General features: G+C 42.3%; 1 protein-coding gene across 8 annotated transcripts in view; it reads right to left on the reverse strand.

The window, feature by feature from the left end:
- Positions 1-6,682: 6,682 nt before the first annotated feature.
- Positions 6,683-16,845, reverse strand: part of BCL11A (BCL11 transcription factor A) — a 96,407-nt gene continuing 86,244 nt past the window's right edge. For 2 of the 8 annotated variants that reach the window (XM_068564260.1, XM_068564257.1), the window contains 2 exons: positions 14,655-16,549; positions 6,683-6,784 (listed from right to left, as the gene is read on the reverse strand). In XM_068564260.1, coding sequence (XP_068420361.1) covers positions 6,683-6,784; positions 14,655-16,549 — 1,997 coding nt within the window. Of the gene's footprint in view, positions 6,785-14,528; positions 16,550-16,845 lie in introns of those variants that run through there. The other 6 variants (XM_068564258.1, XM_068564261.1, XM_068564259.1 and 3 more) reach the window with 4 other exon arrangements.

Here is a 16,845-nt window from a genome sequence, read left to right on the forward strand (position 1 = left end):
TCCACTGGTGGCCATTTCTGACGGGCAGTGACTGTGTCTTTTACCTCTTTGCATCCCTTCCCCAGCACTTAGCTCTGTAGGTTGCTTATAGCAGGGACTTAATAAATATTTGTTGATTGAACAAGTGAATGAGCCTTACTGCAGATGCACAAGTGAATTCCTCAGATACGCCTCACAAAATCAAACTGGTCCTCCCAGCGCCAAGGACGGACAGAAATGCAAGCACCATGGGAAATACTGACACTGGCCTTGCTCAGTAGTTAACAGAACCAGAACCCATTAAGCAAAGCCACTTTGGGTATGCTTCCTAATCAGTTTAATTAGCACTGTTGTCATTTTTTTTCATATGATACCCCCCAACTTTGGCATACATATGGTGACAAAACTGTAAAATGAGATCCTGGAGGTCAGTAGGTAGAGGATATGAGTGAAGATTCCTAAGTCATATCACAGTGGCAGAACCAATTGTATACCCTTGGACAGGTCACTTTAGTCTCTCTAAGCTTCAGTAAAATGGAAATAATGATAGTACCTACCCCACACGATGATAATGAAGAAGAAATAACAACTTGAATGGAAAAGTCTTATTGTTGTACCTAGAACATAGTAAATTCTCAATAAACATCAGCTGATATTATTATTTCTACTTTAACCTATATTTTGCCCTTTACCAAGCTCTGGGCAGTTTGCCAGCTGAGGATGAGAAGAGTTAGGTTTTCAGTCAGAGGTCACATTTTGGACATGGCCTGGCCCTCAATCCCCAGGCAGCAGAAGATGTGTGGTACTTTGAGACCCTTGGTGAGATGCACTAGGCCTGTGGGAGAGGGCTGTCCTCCAGTGCTACCCTCCAGCAGGGAGAGGAGTAGAGAGGGACCTCCAATCCTAAGGTGCACCAAAGTGATAAAATTCACCCTGACCATTGCAAATGCAACCATTTTCAAAATTGGGGCATTTTAAAAACATGATGACAGCTTTAGATTTCAAACAAAAATCACTGCAGCTTTTTTTTCTGTGACATAAACTTGTAAAGGAAATGGGTCTACTAACCTAAAGCAAAGGAAAAGCCACTCTTAAGATGGACCCCAACCCCACTTCCCCCCAGTCATCAAGACTGGTTGTCGGTACCCCCATCCTACGTAGAGTATAGAGCCTTCGGATGGCCTGTACTGTGTGACTGTTCTGTGCTGCTCTTTGATAAGAGGTAGGAAGCAATGTGTGTCTTTCCTTTTTCGGAGAGAGAAATGCGGCTTGAATGGGGTTAAGCACAGAGGGAGGACACCAGGTGGGTGAGCAAGACGAAGATAAAGCCAGGATTACAACCCAGAGTTGCCAGCTCAGAGACCAGCCCCATTCACCAGCCTGGACCAAAACCACCAGGAGTCCATCCCTGGCCCATCAGCCTGTCAGAGGGAAAAGAAAATGTACTCTCAAAGAAGCCAAAAAATAAGAAGGACTCCACAAATAAGGCAAAGTAGCCAAAGTAGCCGCCAGCAAATCCATACAAAGGGGACCCCTTTAAAAGAAAATCTCCCGTGTTCCTGAGTTCTGAACTTTGGGCGAGTTTCCGAAGAGGAGTATTTGCATTTTCGTTTTTCCCCTTAGTGCGGGGAAGCCAGCAACAGGTAAAAAGTCAGGCACTCTGAAATAGGGCATGAGCAACACTTCACAGATCTTAGCACCAAAGGGAGAAAATCTTCATGCACCTCTCCGTAGGTTTGCTTTCTGTGTGTCGGAGAAGAGAGGACAAATCAGCAGGGACAGCAGAAGTTCCCTGTTTGCATTACCGTTTCAGGAAATTCAGGGAACTATCAGCAGGGGGAAAAAATCAGGCAAATTACTTCCTCTCAGACCATCCTCGACAGGGATATTTGATTTGCTGTTGCTCTCTTAGGCTTCCTGCTGTCCTGCTCCTATTTCAGGGATAACTTTGCCTGTGCAGGCTCGAAACAGCTGCTGCACACAGCAACTGCAGCCCTATCGCACCCCGAAACATTCAAAGTCAACCCATGTCCATTCGAAGAAGTAAATGTGAATCAAAGGATGGTTGGCAAGAAGAGAAATGGCGGCAGAAGAGCTGAACAGAGCAGAATTTGTACATCTCTAAACAGAGCCAGGAGCCCCTGACCAAAGGGGAAAATGACTAAGATTTCACCTTGTGCAGAAAAAGACTGTACAGCCTAAATAGCATAGTAAGTGGAATAATCCTCACAACCCAGAGCTGTATACCATTTCAGTCAATCTTCCCTTTAGTTCATTGTTATTTCACCGTCTTTGAACTCAAAATTAAATACCCCTAGTAACAGGATTCAGGTCATGCTATTGGCTATTTGAATTCTCTAACAGGATGTGATGAGGCCTCGAAATGCAAATTAAGTGGGTGTTTCCCTTAAATCCTGCCTAGAGAATGGAACAGATTGTGAGATCTATTTAAGACATTTGAGATGAATTTGGTTTGGTGAGTAGCTCTTTTTTATGCCCTTTTAACTTTAAATGCTGTCTCCCAGCAATTCTTGGTTCCTAAAATTCATTTCTACCATCAGAGGGGTGGATTAAAAGAGGAACCTTTCTAGGTAGTGACCTAAATGTGCCCTGTCATCAGGATGCCACTTAGAAACCCTTGAAATATGGGACACGCTTACATATTCCCCACTAGGACTGGCATCAAAACAAGCTTTTGATTTCATTCTTAAGTTCTTCTGTAATGCACACTTTTCCTGCCATTCCTGCTTCTGAATTTAGTAGGTCACAAGGGAGAGATTTGCCGTTTGAATTCCTTTGCACAGGAGCTGGAGGCTTGGGTTCCAATTCTGGCTCAGCCACTAACTGTGGTTTCAAGCTTGGCGCTCACTTTTTTCAAGCTGTGTGATCTTAGGTCCTTCACTTAATCTTTGGGCCTCTGTTGCCCTGATCTGTAAAATGAATGATTGCTGTGGTTCCCTTCAAGTTTTAGTCTATTCTTGTCCTACCTAATTTCTAGAATCACTAGGAAAATTGATTCTATCATGTCTGTAAAAGTACTCTATAAACCTTAAGTGTTTCCTGGGAGCATTTTTTAAAATATAAAGCAAGGGGAAAGGTAATGGGATTTAACAATAGGTATCTTAATTTACACTAAGATAGGAAGGAAAAGAATTACTGCTTCTGGATTTTGCTGGAATTGAAACGTTCTTTAGCTTAATGTAACCCTGGAAAAGTGCAAACTGAAAAGCGCTGTCTCTGCTAGGAAGTCAGAGAAAAGCGACATAACATTATTGTTTCCCTGTTGATTAAGAACTCAGGATGGATCCTTGAAGAAGGAACGTGTGCTTGCAACACACCTTTTTTCTGAACTTCCAACTGAATTCCATATTGACTTTACAACCAATATGCATATTCCTCAAATCTCTTCCCTCACACTACAGCCAAAAAGGAGCCAAAGCTATATGACATGTAAGAAGAGAAACAGCGCCTGCAAAATACTTCCATTCTGATCCTCTCTACCACTCCTTTCTGGGGACCCTGCTTTATAAAATAAGAATTCTTCATAGGAATAAACATTAACACTGAGAAAAAATATGTTAATAGGAATGATCATCTTCAACATTAACTTCACTGTCTAGCCCTCAAAAAAAGAAAATTATGTCAGCACACACAAAACTTGAAAGATATTTCTTACCACTCGATAGGTTTGGCTCTAATACAAATACTCTGGAAAACTCCAAGCAAAAATGCCTAGGAAACATTCTACCGAGGTTTGGGGCGCTCAGTTAGACCTCAGTAAGATCCAAGTTTTCTCTCCTTCCCTAAGATTTTTCTTTACCACCAGTTTTGATACAATCATTTATTTCTCCAGCACCACCAGTATTCAAAAGGCCAGGTGCTGGGTGCTGTAGGAGCTACTGAGTCTCTGCCATCATGGACCCAGACACAGCTAACAGATCTTTTTGTTTAGTGTGACAATCTGGACAGACCACAAAATTGATGTTCATAGACCAGCCTTGGGAGGGTAAGAACAATGTCCCATATTTGGTCCCTACCCTCCCAAGAACCCGGAACTCTGTCCTCTAATCCGTGCTCGGTGCATGCTGGGCAGCCAATTAATCTCTCTGCAATTTGAAGTTTCACTCTCGGGAGAGGGCACAGTGAGGATCCCAATCAGATTTGTCAGTCCCTCCTGCTGCTTCCACCATTCACGGAGAAACATGACCTTGACATATCACACGGGGAGATGTCTTCCCAAATCATCAATCTTGCGTGGGTTTTCAAAAGTTCTAGCCCTCACATAACACCATCATTTCATAATGAATTTTTATTTTCTTTCAACTAAAAAGGATATGGGGGAAGCTATGTGGGGTTTGGGGGTTTTTCGTTTGTTTGTTTTAATGAAGGATCTTTCTTCTCCAAAAGGGGGAAGAAGAAAAAGATATCCTTTACCCACTCCCCCTCTCCTCGCCCCCAACCCTCCCCCTGCCAAGCCCACTTCTAGAGATATCCATTTATTTACAAACTGACTCCAAGAAGAAATAAGAGGTGGAGGTGGAAACACAAACCAGAAATGAAACTGTAGTGAACACCAGGGCTGAAGGTGTCCCCAAATCCAGGATTGTTTGTTCTGTTTCAGTCGGGTCTCCCTTTTGAAGCAGAGTCACTCTTTCTAGGTAATGGCAAGGAGCTTAGCATGTTCAGTGAGGATGCTGTCACAGAATCCCTAATAGTCGTAGGTTTCAGTAACACAGAGGCAGAGCATGGGACAGGGAATTTTCCTTTAAGAAATAACACTTGTCTGGAGGTCCCATCTCACCTAGATGAGAGGAACTCTCAAAAACTCATCCAGGCCATCTAGTTAATTGGGGTTATTTATTTGTCATGGAAAAGCCACTGGGGAAAGGAAATGATGGCAAGAAGGGCTGCTTGCTCCAAACTCCCTCTGGCAGTGTGCACAGCTGTTGGTAGGAAGAGACACTTTTGTGTGCCTTACCAGTGGACATCCTTGATCTCTGTGTGTGAGCCATACATGTGTGTGTTTGTGAACATTTATGGCTTGTGTGCTAACACGGGGAGAGACAATCCCCTTGACCAGTCACAGAGTTCAGCGGAATTAACTGGATGAGACATCAGAACATCTGGCTTCTCTGCTCTCCTTCTCATTGACGTGGTCCTGGGCAAGCCGTTAACTTTGGTGAGCCTCAGTCTCCCCATCCACAAAGTGGAAGTCGTGAGATCTGTCCCAACGAGGATCAGATGAAATAATGCACATGAAAGCACTGTATAACCTATAAGGCAGCACACATCTGTGAGGAGTCATTATGTATGATGAATAAGCAGGAAAGAATCCAGATGCCAATTATTTTTCTGTCTTCTCACTAGGCTAGGTAATCTAGCCAGAGGGTGAGTGGGTAAGATTTTCCCCACTTACGTTCACAGCCAATATGTAAATCTATAATACACAGGTGTCTGAGTTCTATTATTTATAAACCTATTTTAATATGCTATATTGTTTCTAGTTCTCTTCTGGATCTCCAGGCAATAGAAGACACCAAACTTAGAAAAGTTATTTGCAAATTAACTGGGCCAGAAGGAATTTTTATCACTCATTTGTAGACCTAACTTATTTGTGTCACTAATTTCTAAGGAATGGGGCACTATTACGATTACAATAGCGTGTTCTGATGTGGACCTCTTTCCTCCTATCATTTTTTTCCCCTTATAAACCTGCCCCAAATTTCCTGATGTGAGTAATAAAGAAGTTTTATGTTTGTGTGTTTGTCTGCATTAAGATATATTTGCTGAAGTTTTGGGAACCTAAAATTAGAATATTTAATAAACAACTACTGATATTCATCACCTTCTTTGGGATTTACCACTAACCCAGTGACATTAGCTTTCTTGAGCTAAATTAAAAGACAAATTCAAATCCTGCATGGTAGCCACCAAAAGCATATATTTGAAAAACAGAATTCAGCATGCCATATTATGCATTATTTAATGGTATGCAAATTATGTCAGTTAGGAAAACCACACTTTAGCGTTAATAAACAGCAACACTACTACTACATTAATTATGATATTGCTATGATTTATTCCCAAGTTTTGCATTTTGATTCTCCTTGAAAATTTATGCCATCTGATAAGCGGTAACCTATTTCCCCTCCTACACCTCCTACCCATTCCTCAAATCTGTTCCTCCTTCCCACCCGATGGGTGTCTGCAAAAACGGGTACAGAAATACAGTCTTAAGCAGCTGCACTGCATTGTCTTATAAGCATTAATAATTAAAGAACAAGCAAACACCACCTAAAGCTCCAACATTTATTGTGTCAATGTTAAGCACACTTTTTAAAAGACAACATAGAATGTATAGAAACAAGGGGTCTGGGGGACTCATGCTCATTTCCACAATACGGGGAATTAGGTTGGCTGGTCTCAGAAGGGCCAGGACGGCACTCAGGACAGCGATGGTCCATGGGCCCTCAATATGGGACTGATTCACTGTTCCAATGTGGGTCTGTTTTTTTGTTTTTACTTTTTATTAAAAAATATAAATAAAATGGCACTGCAGGCCCGGGCAGGAAGGACGCTGCAGGACTCTGTCTTCGCACAACGGCTTCTTGGAGGCTACTGTCAGAAAACATCACAAACTAGCAGGATGACAGACCACGCAGATGTCGGCTGGGCGGCACGCGTCCACCCCGCCCCTGGGGGTTCAAATTTTCTCAGAACTTAAGGGCTCTCGAGCTTCCATCCGAAAACTGCCACACATCTTGAGCTCTCTGGGCACTACGCCGAACGGGGGTGTGTGAAGAACCTAGAAAGAGGTTGGAGACAGAGGAGGGGGAAAAAAAAAAGTACAGGTGTGACTTGGCCCAGTCATTTTCTGTTCTCTAACTAGCTTTTTAAAATTATAACTTAAATCAAGCACAGATTGAGCCACCGGCATCTTAAACATGATTTCAAACTCAATCTCCCCCACCTCCCCCAAATCTCTGACCTCTGAGCGCCTTCCCCATGCCTCCCTCCCCGCCTTCCCCCAAAGGACCCAGACCCCCTCCCCGATCATAGGACAGTCCTAATAAGCTGGGGACACACCTGGAAGGAAACACTTTCCCTTATGACTGAGAAAACTGAGTAGGAAACAGTCCTTTGGTTGAGGAGAACAGGGGAAGGAGGAGGGAGGGGGACATTTCCTTAAAATAATAATAAAATTATAAAGAAACAAAAAAATCAAAATTGATGTAAAAGCAGCACAACGAAAACATGAAATGTCATCAAGTTCAACGTCAAAGCAGCCAACGATTTACAAGAGGCGAACAAATCTCTGAAGAGGAAACCAGAACTCAAAATAGTTGCTCCCAAATGGCACCAAAAACTGCCTGTAGTTTCTTTCAAACATGCAGTTTTCTTTTCTTTTTTTTCTTTTTTGTAAGGGGACAAGGCAGTGGTGAAGGGAAGAAGGGAGTGGTTATTTTCCTCCAGGGTTCCTCCCTTGCTTTGTACATTGACTCGAAGCAGCAGAACTGGGAGTCCGGATGTGCCGAGGAAGAGGGCTACGACTGTGGCATTCCAGGCCTCGTTGCCATGGCGACCCGAAGCAGGGGCCTGGGGCCTCCTCTCCCCTGACTTGGCGCCGCAGGAGGCCCAGGGTCTGGAGCTCAGCTGCTTTCTCGAATCCCCCCCCTGAGCAGTGGAGACCTGGGCTGAGGGGCCTGCTGTGTCCAGGTGGGCTCCTGGGAATTCCATTCCCAGCCCAACCCTAAGTCACTGTCGTTGAGGCCCCTTTCGCTGATACCCCCATCAAACCCCTTTGTCAGACCTGCTACCAATATTTAAAATCCTAACAGACAAAGTATAGCTAGCATGGGCATGTACCACATCCACTGTTATTTAAAAGCACAGCCCCCCTATGGGTTTGGGGGTCCTGCTTTAAAGGATAGACTTTGGGGAAATGGCTTAATTTGCCTTTTCTGCCATCATAAAGACCTGATAAATGCTCCCTTTATCACTTTACAGAAAGGGAAAACAGTATTTGGATCAACCATTGAGTTGCCTTCAGCCAAGTTTAGGTCGTTGAGTACAATGGACCTACGTGAACTGTATTGGTCTCCTTTCCCATGTGAAAGGGAGGAATTGATCGCATCCCATGATCATGAATGACACTGGGAAATAGAGAGAGAGAGAGAAATAGGCCCATCCCCTTAAAGGCTGATTCACTGGCCATGTGTTTTACTAAATGAAACAGCGGGCTAATGGGATAACAAGATGACAGCAAGCAAAAGAACAGACCCACCAACCCATGTCTACAATTTGTAGCTAAAGCAACCTTGGAATAAATGTACATAATCCCAGCTCCATCTATGTGTTCTGATGTCCATGTCTCTAAAAACGGGTTCATTTATTCTTAATTGGGAAAGCTGCAGGGCCTTAGGAGACACTTAGGAAAATTTGCTAAGTGGCGAATGCCTTTTAAAAGTTAACAGTCTTTTAAAAAACATTTTTCCAAGCAGGTTTAAAGAACACTGCCAATCCTATCCTCATACCAGCAAAAGTCCCACAATTTTTTTTTTTTTTAAATGGGAAGTAGTCTGAAAAAAAGAGCATAGGATGTGTACATTCTTGAACACACCAGGCCCAGGGACAATGGAGTAACAGAATCATAATGAAGAACACACAACTACAACACAGTCATAAGAAATCATGTTTGTGTGTATGGAGCAGGGGAGGGGTTTAAAAAACCAGAACACTGTTATTTCCTCCCTCACTCTCTGAGAGTAAAGTGTTTGAAGCAGGACAGAATGGGGCCTGAGGCTTCTCAACTCCTTTCCAGGAAGGCCTGAAATATCCCAGTACCTTTTAACAAACTTTTAGTGTCTGTGAATAAACCAGCTCATTTCCTTATTTCTCCAAATGAAATGATATCTAGCCCCCACCGCCACTTCCTTTCAAGTCCTCACTTCAAGCATTATGAATATATACAGTATGAACTTATTGCATATACACAAATGGTATTTAAATAAACAGTTCTATCACAGAATGCCCTGGGAAAAACTCAGCTACTTCACACTTCCTGCCATTGCTGGTACAAACGAAGACCCAAGCGTTCACCTCTCTTTTTAGCAACCTTTAAAATATGTTCGTCTCACTCTTTTTGTAGGTTCTAAGCAGAGAGGGGAGAGTTACTGGTTTCAGGATGAAGGTAGTACATGTACTGGAGAGTGTCTGGGTTAAAATCTGTGAGAAATAGTATTTAGTGTATTCCTGTTTATTAAATTGTTCTCAAAATGAAGATAGAAAGGAACATTTTAAGCTTTAGGAGTTCAAGTATGTAGAGAACATTGCATTCAACACGTCAGGGGTGTCACATAAACTTAAGTTGAGAATTTTGAAATGTGTTCATGTCCTTAGTAGTTCCTCGTTTTAAAGCTTTATCATGAATTCATCCTACTGCTGGAAATGTTTTTTGTTATTTTATATTAAGATTTTTAGGTTTAGGGTTCCAGATACAAGATGTCATTTTATAAGTTATATTCTTGTTGCCTAGGTTTTCAGGCTTCTATTGTTCATGCAGCTTCAGAAATAATATTTTATAAAAGGACTTCTATAAGTCGGGAGACTGAGAACCCTGAAGAACCTGTCTCGCGATAAATTTATTTAACTTTGGGACCATGTAAATCAAACATAATCTGTGATTTATCACCAGATGTTTGCACCCTCCCCATTCCCCATTTAAGAAATTTGAGCATACAAGCACACAGTATCCACCATTAATTCTGTCTGTCAGGATGCAAAACCTAATTACACTAAGAGCATCATATACTGAGAAATTTAAATGAATACTGTACATAAAACCTGCACAGCTGTACTCATAGCTCCTAATAAAAGAGTAATAGGAACACACAGCGGTTTTATGGACATTTAATATGGTGGAGCAGAAGTCACCATGTCTGAAACTGGCAGGGCACTTGAAGAATATTTCTATCTGTCTTGAACAGCATTCTGGATTCACTTGTGAAGTTAAACTCATCTAGAACACATACATCACCCCTCACTTCACTGCCAGTTATCAAGTTCTGCAAGTACCCCCCTCATTCCATCCCAGCTCCTGTACCCTTAATGCTCTCCCAGATCATCTCTTACCGGATTCCTCTCTGCCTCCACTCTCTGCTTCCCACCCAAACAGACTTTAAAAAAATACACTTACTTTCTCTATATTTTAGAAAGATAAAACAATCCTTGCCTCAGATAAAAGGCATTCTGTGAAAAGGCCACCTCACAAGGCACCAGGGCATAAGAACTGAGCAACAGAAATGCTACCACAAGACAACAGGACGGTTTTTGTTTTGGTTTTTACAAAAAGAAGAACAAGGTCGTATCCATTCATCTACACTGGGAACAGGGAGACAGTGTCACAGAGGTTATGTGTTTTAATAAAGCAAATAGATGCCGCAACATGCAGTATTTGTAAAACTGACAACACAGATTTCTAAGGAGGGGTTTTTAAAACAGACCTAACTTGCTTTTCAAAGACGTTGCTTCATTTTATAAATCTGTTGGTAGGCCAAAAGATAATTGAAGGGTATTCCCACCCTCATCTGCTATCAACCAGGAAGACCCTATAAAAACAGCTACAACATCTGTCCCAACTAGGGTCCCTAGGATCTCAGAATCACAAAGCAAACCACCATATATCTCAGGAAATTAGTGGCTGATTCCACAGATTTGGCCAAAGCTGGCTAAACTCCTAGCTACTGCTTTCTTTCTTTATTTTTTGCCCCCCCCACCCCCTCTCTCTTTTACCTGATGCTTTCGTTTCTGGATTTTTAGATTTGAGGGGTGGGATTATTTTTGGTATGAGGAAAGACTCTTATGTGGAAACAAAAGAGCTGATTAAAAAAAAACAGAACAACCTTTTTACATTATGTTCTAAGATAGGGCATGATGGGAGAATAGAAAAGAACTTTTAGACAACAAGAACACAAAAAAATCCAAAGGGAATAAAGGTTTAAGATGCTATTATCAGTAAGTTTTTCATTTATATCTGAATGGATTACTGCTAAGAGATGGAGGGGAAGTTTTTAACATCAGACTGAAAACACTTTCCATTTCTCGAAAATTATTCTAGAATTATAAAGTCTAAACTATTTCCATGGCTTGAGATATGTCTATTTTAATATAGTAAGTATTTTATGTTCCTTTAGGGTATAATACACGCATCAAAATGCCCATAGAAATAATCTTGAAAAAGACTGACTGGCCTTCTCTTAAAACCTGTTATTTTCTTGAAAGTAATTTACAGAGTGTGTCAAATGAGGACACAAGAAGCTTACATTGTGTACTTTAATTTTTTTATTTTTTTCAATAAAGGGACAAAATGGGTGTATGAACAGGTTAATGCAGACAACTGCCAAAAAAACACAGACAGTGGTTTTTCCAATAGAACTTAACAAAGACCAGAAACAAATACAATAAAAAGCCAGGTTGTAATGACCTTTGGTCATCCAAATAAAAAAAAAATAAAAACAAAGAAAAATAAAAGATCAAATTAAGTGCCTCTGTTTTGAACAGGGCACATAAGCAATAATAAATAGTGACTCCCATAGTAAAAGATAAAATTTCAAGTTACGACAAACAGCTTTCATTACAGGAATAGAAAAGGCCAATAACAAAATATTCTGCATTGCCATTTACAAAAAAGTATTGACTAAAGCGGGCTTTCTCTTTAATATGCTTTGCATATGAAATTCTTTCCAATCTAAATATAAAGCACCATTTAGTTTTTGGCAATGAAAAAAACTGCAAAACATTGTTTTTTTTTTTTTTTCCTTTTTTTTTTTTCTTTCTTTCTTTTACTGCATATGAAGGTAAGATGCTGGAATGTAGGGTGATAGAAGGAAAGGGACAAAAAGCACACTACATAACAAACCAACGTTATTAGCTTGCAGTACTGCATACAGCATGGCAGCAGGAAAAAGGAACAAAAAAGGATATGTACAACCCCTATGACAGCCATCCGTGTGACATTCTAGCAGGCTCCCCCAAACCGCCATTATATGGCTTCTCATCTGTACAATGTCACACTTTTTTGTTTCTCTTTTTTTTTTTTTGAAGCATACAAATAATTTGCACTATATTATCCTGCCAAATTAAAAAAATATACTGTGGCAGCCTGTCTTTTTTTTTTTCCACTACCAAAAAAGGTACATTGATACCTTTTAAGAGAACAAGCAACAGTTAAAAATACAAGCTTCAATATAAATACTATAGTGCCTAACACTAGATGAACATTTAATTCAAATACCATTCTAGAAATACAGAAAAAAGACCATAAATGTGTTTTAGCATAGGAATCAACATGAGTGTGCATTTTCCTATATTTAAGTACTATATAATCTTAAACCTTTCCCCAATGTATGTTTTTTTTTTTTTTACAACCTGAAGAGCGGTGTGTATCCAAGGCATAGAATTTCCACTACCATTTTTAAATGGATAACAAGTCTTGTAACACCACCAAGACAATGGAACCCTAAAATGCAGTTCCCCCCTAAACATAATGAAGTGTTTTTTTAAAAAATTCTTTTTTTCTTAACATTTATATTTAAAAAAGTTTTGTACAAAAAAATCCTTGCACTGTAGAAGCGAAAGCAATCATTCATTTCTATGTTAAGTGTATTCTGTTTTCCATTCACAGCGCTTGCAATGTTGAGTCCGAGTAAGTAAGCTCATTAGTCAAGTAAATGGCGGGCAAAGTTTTTTTTAGTTTTTTTTTTTTAAATGCTCATCAATGAGATTGTGTTCAAATTATTTTTTTCAGCATTCTTGCAACTTTTCCCTTAAGTATAGACCTGTAAACTGGGAAAATTGTACAGTGCACTTAATTGTCCTATCTGAGCAGGTTTACTTTATACTCAACCTCTGTATCTCTGATTAGAGAAAAGATACAGATATTACAGGCAGAGTCAAGTGCTATTTGAACACCAACTGGGGCAGATGCTAGCTTAATAAAAAAGAAAAAATTAAAAAAATAAAATAAAAACAATGAATCCTCTTTCATGTTAACACAAATAGCACACAGTGTATGGAAAAGAAATGAAGTACAAATTTTAGGGAGCACAGACATATATACTGCTACTCTTAAAATTCTTTCTCTTCTTTTTTAAGAATGTCACATTTAAACGCAAGTCTTAAGAATTCATAGTTAATCATCATTGTATCAATATTAGCTTATACACCTGTTCTAGTTTAAAATGGCAAATAGTACCACATTGTGCTAATAAATCACATATTTTTTTCCTCTGTTACCCTCTGTCAAACCTTATTGTCAGTCTCTTCTTTTTAACATGCTATTCAAGGTCTTAAAGTTTATCGTTTGATTGTCCATTTGACAACCAAGTAGATCTGGATCTATTTCTTCTGGTGCCAGAATTTTTTTCAAAAGACATTATTTAAAACAAGTTATCTTCATAAAATGAATTCCTTACTAATGTATTTAATCGTGTTCCAGAGCTTTTGCACGTTGCACATTCAATTTAATCATCATTTAAAAAAAATAAAACTTTGGGCAAAAGAGCCCATTTCTTTTAAGCTCTCACCAGGAGCAAAATAGCTTTTATACTGGTATAATCAGTTTTGCTTACAAGATTAAACGAAAGGGAAAATGATGATTAACTAGGACATAATGGGTCATATTTTTAGGTAGCCATTGTTGTGAGAAATACAATATAGAATTATACTCTAGGTCCTAAGGTTTATTACCTCACCCAATGCTGAATTAAGCTACAAGTTTATAACAAGTAGAAAGAACCATCAATGTGGTTTTAATAGATCCAAGGCACTCATATTTTAAAACCAAATGATAGAATAAACTTGTTTTATTTTTCTGTTAATTTGTCAATTCAAGGCCTTTCCTTCATCTCCAATTGATATATTTAACCCTTTAGAGACAGACATTTAGCTTGTAGAGATTTGCTTTCAGTGCCATCTATTCTGTCTATAGAGGGTTAATCCAAAGACTGTTTTCCCTCCTCACGTTATAAAAGAAAACTGTACATGATATGTATTACAGAATGTATGCAGCATGGTCTTTTTCTCTCTCTCTCTCTTTTTCTCTCAGAACGGAACTGGAAACAGCAACATGTTTTCTCAGCAACGAATCGGGGACAATTTAAAATAGCCATAACATACCATACATGCTGTCTAAGTTTAAAAAAAAAACAAAAAACATACACAACATGTAAATTATTGCACAAGAGAAAGGCTCAAAGTTTGCGTAAAATGCAATAGTATTGCCCCATACAGATCATGCATTCAAACGGTGAGAACATAAAGGAAAAAAAGAAAAAGAAAAAGAAAAAAAACAAAACAAAACAGGTGTGCTGGTGACAAGCACTCTCATATTCTTAGCTTCCGTTACTTCTGTTTGTTTGTTTGTATGTTTAAATCACATGGGACTAGAAAAAAATCCTACAGGGTGTGGGGCTGGAGGGCGATGGGGAAAGGGGAGGGTGATGAAAAAAGGATGTGGCAGGTGGGAGTGAGGGAGGGGTATTAATATACCTCTATTCAGTTTTTATATCATTATTCAACACTCGATCACTGTGCCATTTTTTCATGTGTTTCTCCAGGGTACTGTACACGCTAAAAGGCATCTTACAAATTTCACATTTGTAAACGTCCTTCCCCACCTGGCCATGCGTTTTCATGTGCCTGGTGAGCTTGCTACTCTGGGCACAGGCATAGTTGCACAGCTCGCATTTATAAGGCCTTTCGCCCGTGTGGCTTCTCCTGTGGACAGTGAGATTGCTACAGTTCTTGAAGACTTTCCCACAGTACTCACAAGTGTCGCTGCGTCTGCCCTCTTTTGAGCTGGGCCTGCCCGGGCCCGGACCACTAATATGGGGCGTGCTCCCTCCACTTCCTGTGCCGCTGCGCCCCGAGATCCCTCCGTCCAGCTCCCCGGGCGGCGTGGAGAAGCGCAAGCTTCCGTTCTCCGAGGAGTGCTCCGACGAGGAGGCGAAAGGCGATTGTCTGGAGTCTCCGAAGCTAAGGAAGGGATCTTTGAGCTGCCTGGAGGCCGCGTAGCCGGCGAGCCACTGCGAGTACACATTCTCCGTGTTGGGCATCGCGGCCGGGGGCAGGTCGAACTCCTTCTCGAGCTTGATGCGCTTGGAGAAGGGGCTCAGCGAGCTGGGGCTGCCCAGCAGCAGCTTTTTGGACAGGCCCCCCGAGGCCGACTCGCCCGGGGAGCAGCCGCGGCCGTTAACAGTGCCATCGTCTATGCGGTCCGACTCGCCGGCCACCGAGTCTTCGTCGCATGTGTCCCTGTGGCCCTCGGCCTCGGCCAGGTGGCCGCGCTTATGCTTCTCGCCCAGGACCTGGTGGAAGGCCTCGCTGAAGTGCTGCATGGAGCTGAGCACCATGCCCTGCATGACGTCGGGCAGGGCACGGCCCTCGTCGCCCACGCCCACCACCGCGCCCCGCGAGCTGTTCTCGTGGTGGCGCGCCGCCTCCAGGCTCAGCCCGAAGCCGTAGTCCACCCTCTCGCTCTCCGTCAGCTCCTCCTCCTCCTCTTCCTCCTCTTCTTCCTCTTCCTCGTCGTCCTCCTCTTCCTCCTCGTCCCCATTCTCCGGGATCAAGTTGGGGTCGTTCTCGCTCTTGAACTTGGCCACCACGGACTTGAGCGCGCTGCTGGCGCTGCCCACCAGGTCGCTGGTGCCGGGTTCCGGGGAGCTGGCGGTGGAGAGGCCGTCGTCGGACTTGACCGTCATGGGGGACGACTTGTGCATGTGCGTCTTCATGTGGCGCTTCAGCTTGCTGGCCTGTGTGCACGCGTGGTCGCACAGGTTGCACTTGTAGGGCTTCTCGCCCGTGTGGCTGCGCCGATGCACCACCAGGTTGCTCTGAAATTTGAACGTCTTGCCGCAGAACTCACATGACTTGGACTTGACCGGGGGCTGGGAGGGAGGAGGGGCGGATTGCAGAGGAGGGAGTGGGGGCGTCGCCAGGAAGGGCGGCTTGCTACCTGGCTGGAATGGTTGCAGTAACCTTTGCATAGGGCTGGGCCGGCCTGGGGACAGCGGTGGGCTAGACGTGTTCCCTGCCAGCTCTCTAAGTCTCCTAGAGAAATCCATGGCGGGAGGCTCCATAGCCATTGGATTCAACCGCAGCACCCTGTCAAAGGCACTCGGGTGATGGGTGGCCAGGGCCATCTCTTCCGCCCCCAGGCGCTCTATGCGGTGGGGGTCCAAGTGATGTCTCGGTGGTGGACTAAACAGGGGGGGAGTGGGTGGAAAGCGCCCTTCTGCCAGGCCGGAAGCCTCTCTGGATACTGATCCTGGTATTCTTAGCAGGTTAAAGGGGTTATTGTCTGCAATATGAATCCCATGGAGAGGTGGCTGGGAAGGACATTCTGCACCTAGTCCTGAAGGGATACCAACCCGCGGGGTCAGGGGACTTCCGTGTTCGCTTTCTAAGTAGATTCTTAATCCATGAGTGTTCTGTGCGTGTTGCAAGAGAAACCATGCACTGGTGAATGGCTGTTTGCAAGTTGTACATGTGTAGCTGCTGGGCTCATCTTTACCTGCAAAATAATACAACACCGACATCAATGTTTAATCACCAAGGAGGGCATCAGCAATTGCTTATTTATGTTCCACCTCCAGCCTTCCCTGCCCCCAGCCCTCAACCCCACGGCCTAAGCCCTCACTGACCTTATCCCCTGTGCCTAGATGGTGCTGGCACATCTGGAGGTTGATGCCCAATAAATATTTGTCAAATCAGTCTTCCTGCCATTTGACTCAGTTCTAAGAATTTTAAATCCAGTCTTCAAAGCAGAAAGATCTAGACCGATTCAAGCTTGAGGATGAGGATCCCTAC

This window comes from Eschrichtius robustus, chromosome 15, assembly GCF_028021215.1.
Source record: "Eschrichtius robustus isolate mEscRob2 chromosome 15, mEscRob2.pri, whole genome shotgun sequence".
Lineage (NCBI taxonomy): Eukaryota > Metazoa > Chordata > Mammalia > Artiodactyla > Eschrichtiidae > Eschrichtius > Eschrichtius robustus.